At 33.8% G+C, this 26,333-nt stretch overlaps 1 protein-coding gene across 2 annotated transcripts in view; it reads left to right on the forward strand.

The window, feature by feature from the left end:
• LOC134530761 (bromodomain adjacent to zinc finger domain protein 1A) overlaps nucleotides 1-26,333 on the forward strand; it is a 158,831-nt gene that overhangs the window by 68,622 nt on the left and 63,876 nt on the right. For both annotated transcript variants that reach the window (XM_063365909.1, XM_063365910.1), the window contains exons 16-19: nucleotides 919-961; nucleotides 10,693-10,851; nucleotides 19,086-19,196; nucleotides 23,824-23,963. In XM_063365909.1, the coding sequence (XP_063221979.1) occupies nucleotides 919-961; nucleotides 10,693-10,851; nucleotides 19,086-19,196; nucleotides 23,824-23,963 (453 nt within the window). The remainder of the gene's footprint in view (nucleotides 1-918; nucleotides 962-10,692; nucleotides 10,852-19,085; nucleotides 19,197-23,823; nucleotides 23,964-26,333) is intronic.

The raw sequence follows: 26,333 nt of genomic DNA on the forward strand, positions 1-26,333 counted from the left end.
CGGTAGAATTTGAATGCCAAGACAATGCACAATTCAGACTGTGCAGATAAAACAATTCAATCTTGCAATGGAAAGAGAATGGCAAAGAATTATTTTATGTTAGAAGTATAGGGATGTCTTTCATTACTAAAGTCCTTGGTTGAGACTGTATGCTTGCGTCTGGCTGGCGTAGTGCGCATTGCAACAACGCAAAGAAAGCTTGGAACTGAGCAGGCTGTCATTATCCCCTCTCCTCACTTATACCTAACAGACACCTAAGTCAAATGCGGTTTGAGTCTGGTGCATTAACAATTTAGTTTTTAAATTGTTCACCAATAAGCAGCACATGTTTGCTATGTATACAAATTCTATATTATTTGGATCCCTTGTGAGGGATATTGAATGTGCCTATATTTTACCAAAACTATAGCTATGGAAAGTAAATAGGGTATGAAAAAGAATTTTTATACCTCTAACTATAGTGTATATACAACCTATTTGTCATCTGCAACTTGATTATAAATTTTGGTATCTACTAAACCTATATATAAAAAAACTGTACTAATCATACTTTGAGTTCAACATATATAGTCTTTGATTCCTGTTAGAAATTATTCATTTCCTTTAGACAAATTACCAACCTCCAAGGAAAACATAGTAATAGTAATAATTTTTCTTTCAAAACAAATGTTTGGCAGTCTGACATGGAAGTTTTGAGAAGTATTAGATGTAGAAGTTTTCTTTTCGTAACTTTCTATTTCAGTTTAAAATCATCTTTGTTTTTAAATGAATTATCTAAACAAAACCCAAATAATTCATAAATTGTGGTGATAGTAGTGTTGAGAAACTCTAGACCAACATAGGTTTGGATATGAAAACATTTTTAACACTATGATCTTTGAAATGTTATTTCATTATATATTTTTTTGTTGTTTTCAGGAAAATAGAGTTAAAATTCCTGTCAGCAAGTTGAAAATGGAAGGTAAGGACAAAGGCAAAAGTGTTAAGTACTCACAATACAAGGAATTTTCATTGTTTTATGACTAAATTAAGTGTGTTTTTATGTACACTAGCCCCTCGAAGTAACGCTCTAATTTGTTCCAGGAAAATAGAGCGCTAATCAAAACAGCGCTAATCAAATACGTTTTTGCCATAAGATTGCATGTTATTTATAATAATTGGTTTTCCAGCCACTGAAATCTGTTTGTTTACTATTCCTTATATGACATTTATTTCGTTTAAATGTACATATTTACATACTGTTAACACATCTAAATACAAATTAAGTAAAATATAAATGTATAAATTGCATTTAAAGTTCGAATAACCTAAAATAATACTATATTTAATTCACAGGCGGCATAATTGAACTGTACATAGTCTACTAACCTCATATTTCCTTACGAAGCATGTGTATACGTCACATTTTTTAGTTAAAAATAATAGTATTTTTAACATATAAGCTCTGTTTGAATGTTTAAGAATAGAGAAGAATAAATTTTACGTTTTCTATTAACAAAATGCTATCTTTAAGGTTTAGTAATTAGTTTATATTGAAATTGATTCTAAAAAAAGAGTAACTTTGTGTACGCACGACTAGGAGTCAGCGCAGCCTGTCATGCAAGATGTGAACTAGCCTCGAAAGCTTCCGGCATTTCCCACTAGAGCTGCTACTGAGTTGCAAGACGGCGTAGTATGTATAAACATTAGCTAAACACACATGTAGGCGTCGGAAAATGAATTTACGAAATATTATTTACTATGCAATTTTTATTAGGCTTTAAAAATATGCGATGGAAGCGAATAACTATTGCATAAAAAGGTAATATCATTTTTTGATTTGTCATAATGTTTATGTTACACAAGTGCCGTCTTATTTTTAATTTGTTGCATTTTGTTTGTTACATTGTGCACGTATGAAAATAAAATAAATTATGTGGACGAGAGAGAGCGCTACTTCGAATATATGACCGCACTACTTCAAATCATGCCCTAATTAATTGGCGTCGTTACTTCAAAACAGCGCTAATCGAACACCGTTACTTCGAGGGGCTGGTGTATTTAGAATTTAATTTTATATAGTTTATGTAGATGTATAAATCAGTAATACCTATTTAAAGTAAGTTGCTGAAAACTTTAATGGCATTTAGAAGTACTGTTCTCATTGTGTAATCATAATTGAAGGGATTGTTAAGAGTGGAAGTTAAGATGTTTTAAATAAGCTACAAATGACTTTTTTATTCACTGATTCTAAAAGAAAGTGCAGTTTTTGATCAATGTTGCAAGGTTTGTTGCACTGTGATGATTGTTCTATCTTGAGTATCTTCTTGACCTGTTGAGTGGTCAAAATTATAATCAAAATATTTAACATTTTTAACCACTTAGAGTATTATTTCCCTACCTAAAGTAATTTTGCCATTATCATAATTAGATATATATGCATGCACAGGATAAACAGAATAACTAATAGAAACCAATTGTATAGAGCATCCCACTCTTAGATTGCAGTGTGGAAGTAAATGGGCGCATTCTCTCTCTAACACACTGTAACGTTTTCCACCCCCGACTCACGTTTGTTCGGGCGCCATTGGTTGTTGCACAACTCCCCAACCAAAGGGATTTTCCAGCGGTTCAGTGGTTACCGAAAAATGGCTACACAAGAGTTTGTCGCATCACTTCCACTCAACCAACTCGCAACATGTTGATCCAGTCCTTTTTCAGTCTCGCTTCCTTACTCCTCCCCTGTGCACCTTACACCCACGTTTTCTCACAGCGTCCCCCCCTCCATCTTGACCTCCTTCTCCTTCCGTCCTCTCTTCCGCCGGCAGTCCGTATCCCTCCGCCACACTCCAAATGAGGGAATTTGACTTCACCACTGTTTAGCAAGCTCATTTATTCTAACGAAGTCTAATTTCAGAAAATGTTTAACCACTATTATTGACGTCCTACAAGTTAGTTCACACGCAAAAGTTTCAAGCTAAAAAATAAGTGGATCAGGGCGCAAGAAAGTAGTTCCTAGCCAATAACAGCCCCCTGGCTGTAGACAATACTGCTATCAAAGTTGGAAAAAAGTGGCTTAACTGCCATTTTATCAGGGCATGGGGGTAAGCTGCAGTCCACCTCACAACACGCTGATTGCCGTTAGCGCTGTCCTTGTTTCTTCGTGCGTTGTTGCCAAATAGCAAACGAAATTAAAATTTTAATTTTTGGACCAAGCTTTTTTTCAGTTTGTATAGCATCGAAATATGCATCAGGCAATGCTTATTTTGAATACTTAACAATATTTGAAGTGTCCGAAAAAATTAAAAAACATAACTTAATCTCTGCTAACTATTTTGAAGTATTCTGAGATGTTTCACATCAAAAAAATAACCTCTATGTGTATTTCATTCAGATTTTTTTTATTAATAAATTAATGCCTTAGGACACCACCGAACAAATTTTAAGACAAAAACTATACAGGTTTCACTTAAATAATTTTTTTAATATATTGAAATACATTTTCTCACAAACTGACACATCAAAAAGTTGACCAGCGGAAAACTTTTTTTCTATTAAAGCTAGATGGGGGACGAAAGCGTGAAAAATGTTGACAATGAATTGAATTAGTTTTTAAAAGCAGCTCCATCTCAATTGCTTCTACAGTTTCCATGGAAATAGCTGTTAAAGATGTGTCTTATCAGTACAAGAGCGCGCTGCAATTGAGGTTTCTCTCACGAGCTGCCGTCGTAAGAGGAAAAGGGTTGTGTGTTTAGATAAGTGGGGTTCTGTCCTGCAAGCAATTTCAAATACATGGCTTCCTTAGTCAACCATGTACCTATTTCCTTAGACACGCATTTCTGAAAACCAGCCTGCCAGTTAGTATCGCGTCTCGCGACGAAGCAACGCGTTGTGTCCGATGACTCGTTACAGTTATAATTTTGACAAATTATATATTAACATACGTGATTTTATTTTCTACATTTATTTTTATTACGTAAATATAAAATATGGAAGTTAGAACACCGAAAAGAAATGATATCGGTAGGCTACGCGGGAGGGAGCGCAAGATTGTGTTGAATGTATTTGAGTATTTTTCGAAAAATATGAGTGTGTGCAATGCAATTAAGGAAGCTTACCATTCTTCTGGTCAGCTCTGTGCTACTCTTATGGAAGGGGTATCAACATTGGTCAGCGGTAGCGATAGTGATTAAAAGGTATGTGATGTTATTAATTTATTAATCAAGTTAACGTTAGATTTATCGTATAAATTCCTATGAATGAAATGTGTGTGAACAGATTCTTGTTGTAAGTTAAAGTTAAAAAAATATTCCTTATCGGCACAGAATAAAGGCGCAGGAAGATTTTGATGATTATATTTCTTTACATTAGAACAAAACGGGATTTTTATATCCTTAAACTCATATTTTTTTCTTCCCCTTGCAGTAATGGTTGTTACAAAATATATTTTAATTGAATCTTGAACATAATATGTAAAATGTATCAAATAAATACAAAGGAATTTAATAGCGATGATGGTACAAAATTTTTAATTATTTTTTTATCCTTCTCAACACCGAGCATCTTATCATTGTTTTTGACAAAGTTTTGGAAAATAATTATGATATTTACAAACAATTTAAACAGATTTGATAAGGTGTCTACTAAGGCAGTTACGTTTTTTTTTGTCCGGTGAAAATATTTTTTGAACCCATGCAATCCAGTCGTATCAAAAATTTATTTAGAAAACATTTTTTGGCATTAGGTACTCCGAGTTATCATACGTTAAAACGGATGCGATACTATTCATATTATGGGAGTTGTTGCGATTTTTCTGTTTTTCAAAAAATCTTCCCCATTTCGACCCAATTGTTCGGATTTTTCCCATAACTACTCGACCGAGAATTTCCATTACCGTATTTTATTTATCGTTTTGGACATGACTTGTCCAAAAATACGGCATTTATCGGGCCCATGAAAATGTGATATATATATGGGATTTTTAGAACATAAAAGAAAACTATAAGAATTTTTCGTCTACAATAGGTAGTTTTTATTTGAAATTTACATAAAAGTGGCATTATTACAAATTTATATGTGTAATAGTATAAAATATTATAAATTACGATATGATTTCTTAAAATGCTTCTTGTTCGATCCGAATTACAAAGACACACATCTCCTGAAATTCGTAATGTGTTAGAGATTTGGCAACAGCGCGCGCCATAAGCCGTGTACTGCAATCTAAGAGTGGGATGGGCTATAGTGACCTTCAATGTTTAACTTAACCCCAGACTTTTTCATTGTGTTAAATTATTTTCCTGAGATGCTGCAAAGTTAAAATACAGTGGCATATTACGCACTACCATTTCTCTGGTAGCATATGTTTTCAACTGGCATTTTCAGACGTGTTTACCCAAGTGTGAATGGTCACAACTGATAGGTACATCCATGTAGTGCAAGGTTAAATAAATTTTCCTGCATTTCCTTTATATAATTTCCATGTGCTGCTTGTCAGATAGTGCAAGCACATGATTGAATTAACTCGAGTTACAGTTAAATCTCTTTAACAAGATTTTAACAGGGCGTAAGTGATCGAAACACCCATTAGAGCTCCCTATCCCGTAAAGGAAATTTGTTGAAATGGTAGTTGATTTACAACCACCAGTCAAGGCTTATTGTTTAATGATACCTCCCAGCAAAATGGGTGGGTTAGGTGCCGTAGTGAATAAGTTGAACACCAGGCTACAAATGCACACAGTATAAAATGCCGGGAAGGAAGGGGCTAGAAAAACCTTTCGTTCTCACTCACTGGTAAGGAGCAGGTTGTTGCTAGGTGGAAGTGTTTTTTATGATGGAAAACTAACTACTTTTTTTTTTAAGGTATTGCTACTATCATGGTAGTAGTTTGACCAAGAAGAACGGTAAATAGATGTCACTCCTGATAGGGTTGTAGAGATAAGAGGTGAAAGTCTGAGGTTGGGGTTGTAATGCCACGTAGTTTGCAAAATACAAATCTTGTTTTTTTTGTGGAAAACCAGGTTATATGCATGTTATTGCCCTGAAAGAAACAAAATCAGAAAATTTCTTTGTAGCTCAATACAACTCACATAGCAGCCGGCTTGAAAGATCTGATCCACAGCAAGTGTGTGTGATGTAAAACAGCTTCCTCCCAAATCACATGGTTTGGTGGAGTCTCACCTAGTAACTCTACTTTCATTACAATAACCTGTAAATGAATTCTACCTCCAAAATGCATAAACACATTTTACACTACATATCATTTTACCTGTAACTACTATGAAATTAAGCATACGTTGTTTTACAATAAGTACATACATTAAAGACCACCTACAAAGGATTTTGTTTAACAAACATAAGTTTTAAAACTTACATCATTAATATCATCATATAAGATAAACTTTTCTACCACCTAACTTAGGTAATGGGTTTTTACAAGTAATATGTTTCCAATCTTATGAAGCACTAGGTTGTGAGTCTGGTCATACCCCTTACCTTAAAAATGCTTTCTTAAATGTTCACTGGCTTCTAACCAGTACTAACTAACATACCACCACACTTCAGATTCTTTAGGCGTATTTTCCAAATGCAAATCCCTGGTAAACCTTTTATTCATATCCTCATAAATTTACATTTATGTACGGCAACCATATTGAATAATCTTTACTTTATTACTTATTACTCTGCAAGGATATTTTCTGATTTTGTTTCTTGATGAACATCTCATCATTTGAAGCTATGAGATTGTTTTCCAGTAATACAGTTAATCAAGATAGATGTAAAACCTTCTTCTAACATAACAGTGTATTTAAAGTTTAGATGTAATTGTTGATCAGTGTATCAACTCGTAAACTATGTTCGCTGAAAGAGATGCCTTTGATATTCACCCGCCACTGGAAGTAACGCTGTTCAATTTGCACGGTTTTGAAGTAACGACTCCAATAAATTACAAAATGATTTGAAGTAGCGCAGTCATTGTTACAAAGTAGTGCTTTTTTCTTTTGCACACATATGTGCGTAAATGCAATGAAAAGCCAGAAGCGTTCAGGCTAGTTATCTCACACCTACTAAGATGCGCTCGTGGCAAATCATGGCAGACACACATATATAGTTGGTAAATAACAGTGTCTGGAATTACGTTAACAGGTTAAATATAAATAATCTTTCTAATTACAGGAAACATTTAGTTTATGATTTTTGAAATTTTATTATAATTCAAATACATCTCTTATATTAATAATATTATTGTTTTGTCACTCAGAAATGTTGTTACAGTCTCTCTTAGGAATGTTATGCCCAAGCCATATTATGTAAACGTAATCTTTACTCTATAATGTAAACAATGCTGTCCATGAATTTTTTTAAATTATTTTTATTTTTAATTTCAAAATGTTACTAACATTTATTTAATTGTATTTTGAATTTATTTATACGTATATTAGTGCTGTAAATTGATTTTAATGGAAGTAGTGTCTGATTACTAGGGATGGGGCGACCGAATCCAATATCCGCAGAATCCTAGGGATTCGAAGGTTCGGCGGGTCTGATATAGGATTCGTCAAAGGATTCGGTTTTTACTATTTACGGGAAAAAAATACAGTAAAACTCGCTTACGAGGTCCCGCATGGTAGGTATTTCCGTATAAAGCGTTTAAATTGCCCGAGGTCTCGTCATTTACGCCATTAAATGTGTGATATAATGTCTGTTAAAATTTTTTCTGAAACTTCTTGTCTCAAATAATGGCACACAAGGCCTCTTCACAATAGCGCGGCGCAGCGCGATGCGACGCGTAGCGATGTGACATCATTCGATACCAACCAATCAGAGTTAACATCGCTCGCGGCGAGCGATAGCTCGCGACGTGAGCACAAGCGACAAGACTGCCTTGCCGCGCCGGGCGACATAGCTGATGACGTAAGAGTAAACAGCCAATCGCAAGCAATAATTCGGAGAATTATAAGAATATCAGTTGTTAGTAAACAAACTATTGAAATAGAAGGCAATAGGTGTCTGGAAAGTGATATTGATGTAAAATAATTTCCTGATACAAGGTACCTTAAAAAAAAATATATATATATAAAAATCAGCCAAATTCAAAACAATTACAAGAAGTGTCTGTACTTACAAAATCACAATATCTGCACTAGACACGCAAGTTAGCAAGTTATACCTTAGTGTCATCGACAGTCTTTCTGCTGGGCTCAATGGTAGGCGGTGAGAATTTTTTTGTAACATTGGACCAACAATATGCAGCAACGCATCAAATTCATTAGGAGACATCCTCATGAATACGAAATAATTGTCACTGTCTCCTAATCGCATTTCTGAGATAAGATTATGGTAGTCCCCTTGACCCAATCTATTTGCATTTGTGGGCCTTGTGTGCCATCTTCTGTTATTATTATTATTATTATTATTATTATTATTATTATTATTAAGTAATAATAAACACAACAACACTCTCCGCTTGTGAACATTTACTGCATGGCGATTTCTATTCATGTCTCTTTTCACCGATGCTTAGTTACAGTATACTTGCATATACAATGCCAGACCAAAAAGAGAAAATTTTAAAATACATCCACAAAGTTTGTTTGTATTTACTTATATGTTATCAGATGTCGCCGGCAGATAGCAGGCTGTTTCCATTTTTTTTTTTTTTTTTTTTTCGCCAGTCGTATCGCGCTGCGTCGCGCCATTGTGAAGTGTACAGCCAGCGACTTCGCGTTAGATCGCGAGCTATCGCTTCATCGCGTCGCCAGATCGCGCCGCGCCGCGCCATTGTGAAGAGCGCTTTAATATGAAGAAAAGACAAATGAACAACAACATACGAAGAAATATGGATGATGTACCATAACTACAGTACAAACCCAATAGTTATTTTAAGATAATTACCATAAAAAGAACTAAAGATTCTTTGTAGAATACCATAATTACTACAGAAGCATGATAGCTACCATATTTGCACTATAGTTACCGTAACAACTGAGATGTATATTTACCGTGATAGTAATGTATTATTTATTTATGACATATTAAATTAAAGAACATTGTTAAAAAAAAAAAGATGTTAAACTTTGTTATGTACGGTTGGCACATGTTACTAAGAAATAATGCGATCTGAAAGAATGCAGTACTACTACGAAAAGTGAAAATGGTACTCGTGGATTTTTAGGTTATGGCAGTCTCTTTCGTTTTTCAGTAATATCGGCCGAAAATTAACGAGCGTACTGTATCGGAAGTCGGCAGAAATGCCGATTAAACTAAATATTGGCAAAATCGGCTTCTTCAATACAGGTCTACATTTAATGACATGAGTAAACATATTTCAGACTTCAGGATATTGAAAAAGACTTTAATTTCCATGTAGGTTTATTGTGTATATGTTTTTTTTGCAAGTGTAAATTGAATGAAGTAAAATGTTTTTATTTTTATTACTTTCAATTGATTAAACTTTAATGACCAGTTACAGATATTTATGACACTAATTTTGAGGTTAAGCAATTTTACTAAAGCATTCCAGCCAAGCAGGTTGCCAGCGAGAGACACTTCTCTTTTGCTGGAAACGTGGAAACACTATCTCCAATCGTAGAGCTAATTTAACTCCTGAACGTGCAGAACAAATTATTGTTCTGAATGATAGATTAAAGAATAGAATTTAATACTCTGTGACAATCTCTCTCAGAATTATTGTGCTGAAAAGTGGAAATGTTGAAACAATGTGAATGTACTTTTCAAACAACATGATTTTTGGTGCTAAGTTTGTTGAAGCTCAGTAAGGACTCCAGAAAAATTGACAAGGGTGAAATTTTTCCAAAGATATGTTACATTTACACAAACATATACTTGGTTATGTTAGTTGGATATCAGTTACTAATGAACCAATGGAAACAGGTAAGATTCAATGGAAAAAAATGTTATTTTTTTTCTAGCAGTGCAAAATGTAAACACACTCTGTAAATAGTTACCCAAAATTAATAAGCCCACTTCATTTTAATACTTTATTCAAACATGATATTAAGTTTAAGATAAAAATAATTTCCCAAAAGTGTAACTGTACCACAAAAGCTCGAGCTCGGCTCGAAGTAAAATTCTTAGGCTCGCAGACCTCTAGCTTATTTATAGAAAAAATCCTAACTGCTAATCTGTACTAAAACTGAAATTTCTCAAGAAAAAATTGTTGTCTTTATATACACTTATACCAGAAATGTACCAATCTACATGTGATAAAGTCAAGGGACTTTTAGTGCAAGCAGAATACATCTCACTTACATTAGATATGTGGACATCATCTATTAAAAGATTCGGGTTTGGGTTCGAGATTCGGCAATTCCAGTCGAGGATTCGAGTTAGGATTTGGATTCGAGGAAATCAGGATTCGCCCCATCCCTACTGATTACCTAAAATGTCTTGTCAGCAAGAACACTTACGTGATTGTAAAACAAATTATTTTGATTAACAAGAAAAATGGCGCTCTGTTTTCCTGGAACAAATTAGGTCATTACTTCGAGGGGTGGGTATAATGATTGGTCTGTTTTTTAGATTAATTGTGTGTGTTATTTGTAAATACATTTTTTACTATATACAATAATAATAATAATAATGTATAGTTTTGGGATTGACAACTACACAACCTAAATGTGGTGTGGTGTGTGTGTGTGTGTGTGTGTGTGTGTGTGTAAGATGCACAAGCGTTCGTTTTTTGTCGTGTAGGTAGTGAAAGCCGACCCAACACACCGAGCTCCGAAGACGGAGTGCGTTTGTTGAACCACCAGTACTCGGTGAGCCAAAGACCTGTTGTCAAAAACTTAGCCAGTGCTTTGCTGCAAGTGGCGCAGGCCATGGACCCCAAGTACCTGCAGAAACCTCTGGGTAAGTTTTGGTGTTTGGCATCTTTAATTTGCATAAAGTAGAATTCATGGCCATTGTATGAGCGTTGTCTTTAATTTTACTTTAATACCTTAAAAATAGTTTTTTAAGTATTACTTTTACTTTCAAGTATGAATATGTATCCATATACTTTTCATTAATCGTGGAATAAAATGAATGCTACTTATTTCGTAAGTTCTTATTTACATTCAGTAAAGACATGTAGGGAAGGAATATATTGAACTGTGAAATATATTTCTATATTTTTTGAGACAATCAGAGCAACAGCTTTTTATTTTCTCTTTCATTCTCCAGTTTTCTCTCTCTCACTCTATTTTTCTCTTTCTTTCTAAATTCTCTGTTTCTGTCTTTCTCCTTTTCCTTTTTTCCTACTTTTTACCATCCTATTTTTCTTTTTTTCTTATTTGCTGTTTCTCTTTCTTTCACACACTTCCTCTTTCTCTCTCCTCCTATCTGGCTCTCTTGTCTCTGTGCATGTGTGTAAATTCAACAGTTATGAAATTTCATGTTAGGAATCAAAAGTAAACATTGCCTACTTTTAATGTATGCATGTCCAAAGTAAAAATTCCACCAGTTTTATAGTCATTTTAAATTATCTAAATCAAGGTGATCTTACATTCGGATTACTGTACATCAAAGAGAATTTTTTTGAAGTTATTTCTCTAGGTGCATTAAGGGGGAAATTTTAGTTTTCAACATGCGATGGAAATTTAACAGGATGAAGTCAAGTGTGCACGAACGTTTCGTCCTGTTGTGTTCCTACACTAGATATACATGGCATGTGGTTTATTTTTTAAACAAAAAAAAATGGTTCATATAACTAACTATTTGAAAGAGAGGGAAAAATAATTTTTAGTACTGAACTACAACTACTAGTACCTATTTTTAAATTTTGAAAACAAAATTAATTTTTTAAATAGTTCATTATATTCCAGGGCTGCCACCACTTTGAAAACAATATCCTTGATTGAAATATGAAATATCCTGTAATATCCTTGTTTTCAATACAAAATATCCTGTAAAATCCTGTACATTAAAAAATACAAAAAAATATGCAATTTTTATGAAAATTACTCGATCATAATATACGTGAATTCTGCCATATTCTTCCTAGAAGAGATATACAACAAAGCATTTAGCATTGGCAATTCAAGATATGACCTGTGTCCTGTCTTGATAAGGTTGAGCTTACTAAATACCTTTCCACCCCTGCATTGCTGTGTGGAAGGATAAGTATTGCTTGCCTTTGCAAGTTTACAAAGCAGTGGAAAACATGTTATCCCATTAATTTCATACTGTGACACTTAATGCCAGGCCTGCCACCAAATTAGGTTCCTAAACCCTCTTTACAGCATTTAAAAATCCTGTAAAATTTATAGCCGTAATTGACAATTTATTTTTCGCAGTAATTTTAAATATACATTGCATTCCAAAACATAATTTAAAAAAAAATCATATGAATGTAAAAAATGTTTAAGATTTGCCACTTACATTACAAAACTAATAGTTGGTATCACAATAAAATGAAAAGTAATTTAAAAATTTCTCTTCAGTATAGGCTTTGGTGCTTTTATTTACAAACTATAAATACATCCATACAACTGAAGTTATTTACAAGTTTAAAAAAACAAATGTATTTCACATCATTAACTAGCTACTTTTTCATGTTCTGTGCTCTTTTCCGCATCTCGTCTGTGGACTTGAAAGCCAGACCTGCAGATGTTCTCATTGTGCAATGCAACAGCGCATTTAACATTGGTGATTCCATTGACGATCTGTGAACAGTTTTAACCATTTTGAGATTGCTGAAAACTCTTTCCACAGCAGATTTTCTCCAGTTGCAGCACCACTCAAAGCCATTACTTTGTACAGATGAGTTTCAACAATCTCAGATGGAAAGAACCTTCCTAACACTACAACCTGCCTAGTGACTGTCAGTTGATTCATCAATCATCAGTATGAAAAATTGTGTTTTCATTGCATAAGTAACAATCTGCAGCTGATGTACCCAAAGATTGAATAATTATCTGGCTAGTTTTATTGCGAGAACAATGAAAGTTTCTTGCGATTTCACTATCTGGAAACATTTGCGGGACAAGTTTCGTGAAATTATCACTGAGTTTCACAGATAAATTGTTTTCACAAACGAAGTTCGCCCATAACAGTTCCGCATCAATTATTTTGTTTGGTTTGGTTACAAAACGTCAAAGAACAACTCTGATCAGCAGCTCGTTGGTTTTTTGCATAAACGTACGTCTTCAAGCCGCCCTTTGTCACGTTCAGTTCCGAGTTGCAAGTCGAACAAACGGCGGAAAATTCCGTTTTGCCACGCCTAAACCATTTCAATTCTTGCTCCCATTCTTTACGATAACGCTGTTTATAAAGTGACCTGTCCGGCGAAGCCTTTCATTTTTTCTCCATCACAATCAGCTAACACCAAAACTACTATTTAAATCACGTATGAAGTTTGTAAACAAATTTCGCACCTAAAACATTGTAATGGCAAAAATACCAATGTTTACTGACGCCATGACACTTCTTAGCGTTTAACTCAACAAACAAAAAACATTTTCCCCGAAACCATAGATATTGTACTTTATGAAACGATATGTGGGAGTATATGTTTTTGGTTTGTGGTTAAACGATTGGAAGTTCCATGGCGCTACACCTAATGTGAATGTTTGCTTTACTTGTTGGATGCTTGTATGGTTTGACAACTTCAAATAGGTAGTTGAATGTAAATATTTACACGTACGAAATTCAAATATGAAAAATCGGCGAAGCGTCGTAAATATCCGTGAATGTCGTCGTTTATCCGTTAGTCCGTTTTAAGCTTCAAATATCAGTGAAAACGGATAAAATCCGTGAAAACGGCAGGCCTGTTCTATTCTATGTTTTACACTTTTTATCATCACCATAGAATCAATTGTTTCTTTAGTCTTTCTCCTTGTTTTATATGTACTTCTCTCTCATATATTGTAGAATCAGTTGTTTCTTTCAAGTCCATTCTCCTCTTGTTCTACACTTCTTATCCATAGATTGTAGAATTGATAGTTTCACTAGTCCATCATCTTCCTGGTTGTGTATCCTTTTCTTGTACACTTGACATGGGGGTGACATTGAGGGTTTGACTATTTTAAAATTAGGCAACAAAATAGTTTAGTCAGTAAATACATCTAAAAGTGGGAATTTATAACCCTCTTTGTAAATTTATATAATTTTATTTTAAATGTGTTAAACCAGCCACAAGAGAAAAAATATTTTTGTGAGATGTGAGTGGCGTTACCTGCTGCTATGTGCTCGATAATATTTTTTATTTTTTGTAGTACAATCTATAATTACTGAAGTAATGCCTTCTTCTTTGCGACTTTTGTGTTGAATTTAGATATCGGCCAATGAGAGGCAGTGACCTTATTCTGCGTGGCCATTTATTTTATGCAAGTGTGTACCATTTGTATTTTGTGCGCCTTTTTTTCTTTTTTTTTTTCGTCTTGATAGTTTGGAATATAAAGTTGATGAAGGAATGAAAAAATCTGTACTAATTGATGCAAATATGCATGTAGGAAATGTGTCTTTATTAATTTTATCATATGAATAATTTAAAAACTTAAATGGGTAGCTGGGTAGCTAAAGTTATCTTAGTCAATTTATTTTTCATGAATCATTAATACATAAAGTAATTCTTATTATAGGACTGTGAGTTGGTGAACTACAGTAAAGCCCTATTAAGAAAATGTCCTGCATGATAGGTTTAATAAATTTAGCACTTTATCTATATGGGTCATTCTCATTGAAAGGGATTACCGTATATACTCGTGTATAGCGCGCCCTTTTTTCCCATCAAGTAAAGGAAAAAAATAAGGATGCGCGCTATACACGGAAAAAAAAAGTTTGGTGGGGGGAGGCGGGGAGGAGTGGAAGTCGTTAACTGCCGGGTGACGGGTGATGTTTCTGTCCAGACCCCACACATACGCACAAGCAACAAGGCCTCTGTTTCACACACACACACACACACACACACACACACAACCTGGTCTCTCGCGCACACACACGCTCACAGCACACACACACACACACACACACACACACACACACACACACACACACACGCGCGCGCGAGCAAGCTCGCACATCATGGTCTCTTGTTTATTATTAGACCTCCCCCCTTTACAGAAAGCCAGCTCAGAAGCTAGTAAAGAGAGAGAGAGAGAGAGAGAGAGAGAGAGAGAGAGAGAGAGAGAGAATGTTGTCACCAGTTCCCCCCCCCCCCCCCCCCCCCCCGGTCACCTTCTTCGCTTCCTCTATTCCTCGTCCCAGCAGCGACCGGTGAGTCATCTAGTTCTCCGCGCCAGCTTAGCAACGTAGCGCGGCAAGCCTGCCTCCCTCCCTCCCTCCCTCCCTCCCTCCCTCCCTCCCTCCCTCCCTCCCTCCCTCCCTCCCTCCCTCCCTCCCTCCCTCCCATGTACCAGTTGTGACGATACAGCGCTTGATTATCTTCCGTCTACACAGCAGAGTTTAAGTATTTTCGTGACGCATCACCACACATCAATTTAAATAATCAGGTACCACAAAATGTTAGTAAAATTTATTTATGGGAAAAAAAAAATTTCAATTTTTTTTTCTTTGGAATTAGTTGCAAAAATCGTGGTGCACGCTATACACGAGGGCGCGCTATACACGAGTAAATACGGTATTTGATGTCCCTTAACATTTTAAAATTAATAAAATGTTTTCTACATATTGGTATTAACTTAATATAACAAGTAAAATTAGAGTGACATTTCTATGTCCAGCCAAAAAAATATAAAATTTTATTTATGATAGATAACTGGTTCACAGTATAGCTCTGTCTACCTCCGTGGACTGTCCCCCAAGACATTTTAGTTAACATTTACTGTTGTTTCAAGTATATTTTAATTTTAAATAATAAATGTATTATTGTTAAAATTAATTAGATATTACTGTTATAAATTCTACTCAAAAGCATCAATGAACAATGAAGCAGAACATTTCTTAAAATTGTTTACATTTTGTCCTTCAGACTGCGCATCTCCTCCGTGGACACAACTTAAAGTAAAAAAAAAATTACCACTCAGTGCTAAAATATCTTTCGTTTTAAGGAAAATGGAATGTCAAAAGTAGACATTTTGTGATATCACTGCTGTTTGAATAGTAAATGTGACCATTGTGTGAAGATCATTCAGTAAAGTTTGATGAATGTTTTGTGTTGAGATGAATGTGTCTCCTCCGTGACATTTTTCATAGTTGTCTTCACTTGGCAAGTTATTTTTTGGTTGAATTTTACCAACTGTTTACTAAGTTTTCTAACCTTAAAATTAATAGCTAAGAAATAAAATTTATGACTTTTTGTATCCTCCGTGGACATCTCCTCCGTGGACACTTGCTGTCCACGGAGAGGAACACATTGTCAACGGAAGAGACAAAAATATACAAAGGCCTATTATTTGACAAAAAATTTAAACTTTTTTGTAGCATTTGTTTTTATTAATTACATTAACACGTCAATAAACACATACTTGTAAGCGTAAGGGTATCAGTTTATTTTTAAAAAAGGAAAACATTTTGGTTGTGAATTTGTAATGCACCTAGATCTTCTCACAAATACTGTATTAAAAAATAACTCATTCTGTTTGATTTAAAAGTCAGCCAGAATTAGGCTGGATTGGAGAGCTGAAGAGAGAAAATCTTGAGGTCTCCTCACCATAAAAATGCATTGGGAGGAGATCCCAAGTTTTTCTCACTTTCACTAGCTGCAATGCAGACTTAAGTACAATTTGTGTAAAAAAAAAATACAAGATATAAAAAATGTTACTGTAAAACATGGTCAATTTGTAGGCAATTTTTTCTCTCAAAACATTCCGCAACTTTGTTTTCAATGTTCAGTTCCTTCGACATAAAAACTAATATATATAAATTAATGTCTCGCGTGTCTCCACCTGATTCAAGTTAACGTTCTACGGTGCCTAACTCAGAATATCATGCAGCTATTTGTAAGGTTGTTATGTAGCTTTGAAACTAAAAATAAAGCCATAATGTACATTTTACATTATTTGTAGTTGTTTACAGGAAAAATGGACAATTTAAAAAAGAAAAAACCTGGTTCTGATAAAATAAAATAAAAAGACGGGAGCAAAAGAAATTAAGTATGAGAAAGGCAAGACAAAAAATACGAGACTTTCCAGAACTGCACGCTAAAGAAACGCAGAAGGAAAGGAAAGTCTTAAAATAAAAAACATCACTGAAATGAATAGCAGAGAACAAAGAGCTACCAGAAAAGTATGGAAAGAAAAAGCAAGAAAATATTGCCAAGCAAAAGAAAAGAGAACAATTTCAGAAGAGTTTGCAAAAGAAAATATTCCACAACAATGTACAAATATTTCAGAACTTAAGAACAGTCCAGGTACTGAAAACATTAAGAGTAAGAACACTAGTAGGGTTGAAAGTGGTAGAAAAAGGGCAACGAAACAGAGGAAGAAGATGCTGAAAGAAATGAAATGTATGAACGAAAAAAAATAGGCTACTTCAAAGAAGTATTGACAAATACAAGAAGTGTAATAGTTTCTGAAGACAAGTGGTTAAATGAATTTACAGTTAGATTCATGAGAAAATCTGGCAGATGTAAATTTGTTTTTCCAGATGCTGACGACATAGCTGTTGTAGAGGGAAGTGATATTGAGAGTATTTTAAGTTACCCAATTGTACGTAAATAATCGGGATCAGTATGTATTCAATGATGATGTATCCCATTATGATCATGTATGTTAGGGGATATTTGTTAATCTGTGAAGTTTATTTCAACATGGAAAGTTAAAAACAGATATGATTGGTATGTAAGAAGGCAGTTTAATTAAAATATTTTGCCTTTTTAAAGTTAAGTCTTAGTTTCTTAAGTTAAGTATTAATTAAATGTTTCTTCTTGCACAAATAAATGTTTTTTTCCTCGCCATTATATTAGTCTTGACCACAAGTTTTCTTAAAAATCTCCTCCGTGGACACTGATGTCTCCTCCGTGGACAGTTCAATTTTTTAAATACTTTTTACTTCATTAATTTAATGGAGTCATCTTGACCATTTGCTTTATTAATGTGAGAAATCTGATGTGATCATTTATAAATATATTTCATGAATTTTAAAATAAATTTAGTTTAAAAAATTTTTAGCTTGAAAATAATCCCTTTCAATGAGAATGACCCATATATATGTACAATTTTACCCTTTTGTCCCTGTTAATAATTGTAAATGTAAATACCTTGAGAACAAGGGCAAATATTCCATGGAATCAAGGGAACTGCTGCTTCTCCGACTTTCAGGAGGGATAAAATTCCTTTTTAGTTAGATTCTGAATATGTTATTCAAATGCATAATTAGATTAGATTTGCTAGTTTTCAAATGGACACACTTAATTTTTGAGACAACATTCTTTCTTCGCTCAGTTCTTAAATGCTGCGATCCATTGCCTTTGGTCCACTTCTTACACTGAAATTCAAGAGCTTGGCTATATTCGCGTATTCCGATTGTACCCGAAGCCACGCGGCCAGACTGACCAGCACTCCGCTTCCTTTGCACCAACAATGAACGCATGTGGACTACAAATTAATCTGCAAAAACATAGACTTAATTACAATTTATTACAGCAAACATCTTTAGGATCCTTAATACAATGTGAAATGAATTGTTGAAAAGTATGTAGTGAAAAATTTTACTCGGCCCTCAGAACATCTAGGGCCATGCAGGTTGTACGGTGCAAGGTAACCAAGGCCTGACTTAGTTTCCTTCAGCCATTCAAACAGCGGAGGGAGGTGGGAGAGAGAGAGAAAGACAATCTCTCTCTCAGCATTCTAGTAATTAAGTAAGACAGGAAGCAGACAGAGAAGTACCAGCAACACCAGTGTCATGTTTCTTACGTGTTAGTAACCTGAGACGTGGTTGTTTTATCTTCCTAGCATCTTTAAAGTTGTGTGACTGATAACTGATACTGGAAAATAGGTTCATCACTACTTTAAATGTTGGTTCCCCTACTTCGAATCCCTTACCTTCACCCCTACTTGAGAAATTTCTTAACAAAGTTTTACTATATATAAGAATTTATGAATATGTGGTTTAGAGGTACAGGCTCTTTGCTAAACAATTATTTATCTACAATGAATTGTAGCTTACTCTGCAAGATAATATTTTGTACAATATTGTTTATACAGCTCCTGATGAAGTTAACGATAATTACGATTGGTCAGCGATGGAACGATGGGAGAGCTCACTAATGGCGTGCACCAGCTTGGCTCAAGTGTTCCTTCATCTTTCCACTCTTGGTGAGTACAGTTAGATATCTCTATAAAGATTCTAATGAGATTAAATACTAGACACACCATCTTTGGTGTAAGGCTGGAATATGGAAATGTAGCCATGCTGCTCTGGGGACCAGTCTTGTCACACCTGGATTGCTGCCAGGTGCCTTCTTGACAATGTGTGTTCCATTTTCTGGTCCACTTTCTTCTCAAAATTGAAACACAAAATTAAGTAGCCTATAAATAGTGTATGCACTTCAGGAACGATAAATTCTATACTTTCTAACGAGCGAGTCACACCTTTGCCAGTTTTGACAACTATATACAGTCAAACCTCTATCTATCGAACTCGCATGTATCGATTGTGCGTGTTTATCGTATACTCTCTACGGTCCCGGCAAAATTAAAATCACCTTAAATCTGCAGCCAAGTAATGGAGCACGTAAATATGAAGAAAAGACAAATGAACAACAACTTACGAAGAATTATGGATGATGTACCATAACTACAGTACAAACCCAATTGTTATCCTAAGATAATTACCATAAAAATAACTAAAGATTCTTTGTCGATACCATAATTACCACAGAAGCATGATAGCTACCACATTTGCACTACAGTTACTGTAACAACCGAGATGTGTATTTACCGTGACGGTAATGTATTTATTTATGACATATTAAAATTAAAGAACTTATTGAAAAATAGGATGTTAAATTTTTATATGTACGTTTGGCACATGTTGCGAAGAAATAATGCGATCTGAAAGAATGCAGTACTACTACGAAAAGTGAAAAGGGTAATCGTGGATTTTTAGGTTATGGCAGTCTCTCTCGTTTTTCAGTAATATCGGCCGAAAATTAACAAGCGTATCTGAAGTCGGCAGAAATGCCGATTCAACTAAATATTGGCAAAATCGGCTTCTTCAGTACAGCTCTACATTTTATGACATGAGTAAACATACCTATTTCAGACTTCAGGATATTGAAAAAGACTTTAATTTCCATGTAGATTTATAGTGCGTATGTTTTTTTTTTTGCAAGTGTAAATTAAATTAAGTAAAATACTTCCATTTTTATTTATTTTTCAACTGATTTAACTTTAATGACAAGTAACTGATATATTTCTGACACTAATTTTGAGGTTGAAATATTTTTTTAAAATTCTTAGAGTGAAGTTCACATCTATTGAATGTCCGCATGTACTGAATTTTTTTGTTGGTCCCCTGAAAAACGATAGATAGAGGTTTGACTGTAATGATATTATAATGTTTCATGTTTAGTGACTCACAGATTCTGAAAACAAAAATCTGCAGGTTGAAAGTAAAGACAGTAAAAATTAATTTAGTTCAGATTTTTTTTCTAATGGGTCATTTGGTTTGTTAAATGGTTTTTCTTGATAAACTTAGCCAAGGCAAAGTAGAAATTTAGGTATTAAGTTGGCTAAAAATTAGTGAAATGTATTAATAAATTAGAGACTCTATACATATTTAAATTTATTGTTTTGTTCATTTGGTCAGGCAAGGAGTAGGGAGGGATGTGTAGTTTTTGTAGTTTGATCATGATGTGCTAGAAAACATAGAAATTTTTAATATGTGACTATCCCAGTGAAAAGTAATATTCCCTTACTTATGAATTTGCTTTGCTAGCTTTCTAGCCTATCTATTGTGCAGAGGCCATGATGGTCGATGGTCCTATTATGACTCTAAACTTATCTCAAGTGGTAAATAGTGATTAAGGATATGGATAAAAAATGGTACTGATCCAATTACCTATACATTTCTTTAAAAGATCCGATAACCAATATAAAACTGAATCAAATCTTTTTGTAAATAATCACAGTGCTCATCTCCAGAAATTCAATATTTGAAAGTAATAAGTACGCAGTACCTTAATACAGTTAATTTTTAAAAGGGTTTTTGGTAGATGACAAGAAATGTTTTTTTCTGCATAAAATTTGTGCAGAGCACAATACACAACACAACATTCAAGTATAGCCTGAAATTACAGAAAAAGTGTAGTAAAATATGCATAAAGGACTATAACAATGACACCTAGGCGAATGAGATTGTGATTTTTTTCTCTCTCATGTGTGTCTGTTTTTTAAGTATCTGTTGCAAACAATTACATCAGAAATCCAGAATTTATTGAATATCTGCCGATACAGATTCTAAAACGATTACATTTTTATTTTTACATCACTAGGAAATACGGTGGGGATTGATTTGAACCAGTAGGTACTTTTCAGGGTGCTTTCTTTACCCCACTCATTCACTCCATCAGAGCTAAAATTTCATCTCATCTCTTTGTCTCAAGTGACTTAATGTTACCCATTCAATCTATTGTGTTATTGTTTTCCAGTAGACTCCTGATTATCTAGGGTAATGACTGGCAAGGGGTCCACGGATAACCGAAAAACATGGTTAAAGCAAAAAAGATCAATTGAAATTTTTTTACCAAGGTTATTTAGACAAACACTGTGACACCCGTCCCTCAAAGTAACAACCTGATTAGTTCCCATAAAACAGAGTACTAATTAAAACAGTGTCAAATACTTTTTTCCATAAGAGAGTATTTAAATCAAAATAATTCATTTTCATTATACGTAAGTGTTATTAATGACTACCATTTTTTAATCAAGAGATTACTCCTGTTTAGATTAATTTACAGTGCTAATACATATCTTAATACATTTGAAGTACATTAAAATAAATTTTGAATAACATTTAGATATTAAACAACCTAAAATTAAAATAAAAAATTCACGTACTGCATTGTTTGCATAACAGGGCTTAAGAATAACATTTTTTTTTTCCTATGTAGGCACTACAGAAATTTCTGAGTTACAAAATAATAATTTAATGTTATTGATATAGATTATATTTCAGTTCTAATAAGAATTTATAAAGCATAAACTTAATGTTTTGTATTATTAGAAAGCTTATTTAACCTGTGAACGTAATTCCAGACTCTGTTGTTTACTAAAGACCTGTCTGCCATGATTTGCCACTAGTGCATTTATCACGAACACATTCTAGTGGCGCAAGGTAAACCAGGCCAAAAAGCTTCTGGCTTTTCTCTCCAGAGATGCTGTTGACATGCAGAATGGCGGAATATAAAAGTTAGCTGAACACTTGGGTGGCGTCGGAAATAATTATGCAATGAAGTAAGCTAATAGCTATTTAGGAAAAGTAAAATATTGTTTTTTGTTCATTACATTATTAATTTATTTCATTACTAATTCATTGCATTGTATTTCATAGTACACAAATGCAATTGCTATTGTGCATGCATGGAAATAAAAAGTCAAAGATTATTTTTGTTTTCATGGTTTATGAAAGTGAAATATGGCATGGTTAACACGCAAACAGGATAACCCACACCCAGATAATTGGGAGTCTACTGTATTTTGTGTGATTCTTGTGATATTCTGTTATCTTTTATAGTGAACTGCTTCCTCTTTTTTTATAGTTTCTCTCATGTTGTTATTTAATTAATTTTAGGGATGTGCGGGTACCCAATATTTTTCGAGTACGGTTCGAATCCACAATTACCCGAACCCGGAATCGTTGTACTTACATGGATTCGAACAGTATTACAGATATTCACAATTTTTTTTAATTTATTCAATACAGCTCAAAAATACTAGCAGTGAAAAATCAAATTAGGCTGCTATTACGTAAGTATTTATAGGTAATATGATGTATCAAAGAAAATTAATTTCCCTGTAATTATTTATGCGATGAATAATTTCCTTATTCAACAAGTATCACTGTTGAGCACGTAGGTATATTTCAGTTTGTTTCACATGGCAGATTTTGTCATATAACCATTTATTTTAATATAAAACTTGCAGTACACTTTTAATTTTTTTTTTTTTTTTGCCAAAATTCGAAACATTTCCTGCAACTGCGATTGATATGCTCATTGATGAGATTTCCTTCCGGCGCCGCATTCCTTCAAATTCAACGTAACCTCCGTACTGGTCTTTGTATTTGAGTCTTGAATTGTAATTTACAATATTTCATGGTAAAACAGTTTTCAGATATCGGTTTAGAAGAAAAAATGAGTTCCGACAGTCATGATAGTGCATGTGCGCTGCCAGTGACGCCAAAACGAAAACACCATAGTTGGCGTAGCTTTGTTTGGAATTATTTTGCTAAAACTTCAGATTTTAAGTCAAAGTGTAAAATGTGTGCACGTGAGCTTAAATGCACCTCTGGTAGTACTTAAAGTATGAAGAAACATTTAATGCTGCACAAGGAAAAGTATTCTGAAACTTCTGAAAACCAATTGAATTAGATAGGCCAAGTAGGGAATATTTGAAACTTGCTTCATGTTTTGAATTTCATCATTTAGAGGGTTTATTATTAATTAAGTTAATATAATTATAAACATTTCAATCTCAGTGTAAGCAATTATAATTGCCAGTAATTACAGTTAGAAAAAAGAGAACACACATTATTTATAAATTAATCAGTTATTTTGAATTATTCTGTGCTTTATATTCAGAATCAGATTCATATCTCAAATCTTGCCAGGGATTCGAATCGGATTTGATCCAAACTGAAAATCAAGGATTTGCACATCCCTAATTAATTTCCATATCAATCATGGAATATATTACTTAACATGGTGATATTTATTGACAGACAACAGCATCCAGTGGCGAAGGTCTGCTATGAATGCATTTTGCCGGCTGTGCCGTGGTAGGAAAGATGCTGAAAACATGTTGCTGTGTGACGGCTGCAATCGAGGTCACCACCTGTACTGCCTGAAACCCAAGCTTACAGTGAGTATAAATTATAAATTAGAACAAGATTTTATAATTAATTGTGATAAAACTGACAAAAGTGATACCAAAACGTTTGTTGATACTACATATTACACGGAAGTACCGTAAATGGTGGTAAATTGGAGAAGTAAAAATAAAATGAAACTGTAATATTAAAATTGCTTGAATTTGATTCTAAAGCATCCAAATTTTTATTTGTGTATTTTTTATTTTAGTATGTTTTTAATGACAAAATATTTATACTATCGGGACTGTAGAAAATGGATTTTGTTCCCCAAACAGTATCTGGTGTGTACTTGGTAATCAGCTTCAATCAGCTTAACTAATAATGTAATAACTGATGGTGGGGTCTGCACAGTATAGCTAGTTTCAAAGTTGAACAAAAAATTTTCTACCTTCATAACTTGACTTAAAAAAAATTTTTCTAATGAAATGCCCAAGTCTTATGAAGGTTTATCAAGTGCCTTCAGAATTGTATGTCCAAACTCTGATACAATATGAACTATTTAGTTGTTTTTAGTGATGGCCCGATAGTGAAAAACCCTTATTCTGATTCAGGTTCCTATAATTAATATTTACCAATCTAATAACTGATATATTTTTTTATGGTTTTAATAAAATGTTCTGTTGGTTAGAGCATTTAACAAACTGTGTCAGCAAATTTTTTGTACTTAATGTATTAAGCTTAAAGACATATTAAGAACATGTTTTTAACATTATTATGTATGATTCCATTAAGAGCTCTCTAACTGAAAATTTTTTCGAACCTCACATATGTCTGGTGAATAGCAACTGGGAACAAGTTTTACCAGTAAATATTCTCTGTAATCATTTCTCTCCATACATTACTGTTTACAGAAAAACTGGGAATGAATGCTATAGATAAAGCTATGTAACAATTCATCAAAACACTATGTTTAATATGTTTTGATCACTATGTACATATTATTATGAATAAAATTCATACACACAATAACAGTAATCAAACTTTCTGCATATGCCATTGTTAACATAACATTTACAAGTAGATACATGTGGTTCTAAAACAGACAGCTTTTTAAAAAGTAATGAAATACTTTTTGATTGGTTATTCTTTCTGTGCAGTCACTGAAATTTTGAGTTACATGCATAATCTTTCAATATACTTGTAAGTACCGTGTTTTCTCGCATAATTATCGCACATTTTATTCTAAAATTAAGTTTAAAATGTAGGGGTGCAACGATTATGCGAAAAAAAAAATTTTGTTAGGTAAAGTTATTCATAAAAACACAAACAGTTTTTGGAAAGTACGTTTATTTAAAAAAAAGGTGGAGTATACAAGAGCACGCTAACCAAATTATATTAATAATTCATTTAAAAAATAACCTTCAACTTTAAATAGAAAAACAAAATCTGTGACACGAACGTAAGCGACTTCAATCTGTGACGTGAACTAACGTGTAACTACCGTCGTAGTATACACTTACCACGAAAGAGTGCGGGCTATCAAATGTAGTTAACTCTGCACCTGATAGCACGTGTTGCATGCATCGGCGAGATATCAATATTCGACTACGTGTGCGCTCTCTATATGGGAAGCAACATAACCAAATAATAATGATTGCAACGAGCGCTGGCTACATTTTTGTAAGCGGTAACCGCGGTGACGCAGATGAAGGTTATAACGTTTTAAAAGTCTTCAAAAGAAAATTTACACGTCAGACAACTTCGTATTTCCGTTAATTAAATAAGTAAGTGGTAATGTCCGAATAAATATTAGATTTGTACTTTAAAATACATAGTTTTATACGTAAAAAATACCTACACAAAGCGCTCGGCATCTAATAGCGGGACCAAAAACATCATGCAATGTTTACGCGAGAAGTTTTTTTATCACAATTTTGACGGCCTAAAATATGGGTGTGACAATTATGCGAGTGCGACGATTATGCGATAAAAGAGGGTAACTATTTAATGAATATTTACACCCTATTTTCTCCTTTGGTTTTCTAATGAATATGGAAACATTTGTTCTGGAAATAACTTTTGCAAACACTCAATTGTTGCAGCTTAGTAGCATGACAAATTGTATTCCATTAACTATTAATTAATAAATAAAGAAAAACTCTTTTGACTTGTGCTCAATATCAGCACACACATTCTTTGATCAAGAATTAAAACTTGTGGTAAGTATCACTGCTTTTTAGTTCATTGTATTTCTTAGATCATTTTTGTGTATACATGGCTCCAACTTTGAACAAAATGTTGTCTTTTTTTTCTATGATAGTAATGAAAACAGATTTGTACAAAAACTTTTTTTTTAATTCGATTCAAAGTCAACGATGAAAACTAAGATAACTTAAATATTTTTCTACATAAAAATATTC

This window comes from Bacillus rossius, chromosome 3 (assembly GCF_032445375.1).
Source record: "Bacillus rossius redtenbacheri isolate Brsri chromosome 3, Brsri_v3, whole genome shotgun sequence".
NCBI classification, from domain to species: Eukaryota; Metazoa; Arthropoda; class Insecta; order Phasmatodea; family Bacillidae; genus Bacillus; species Bacillus rossius.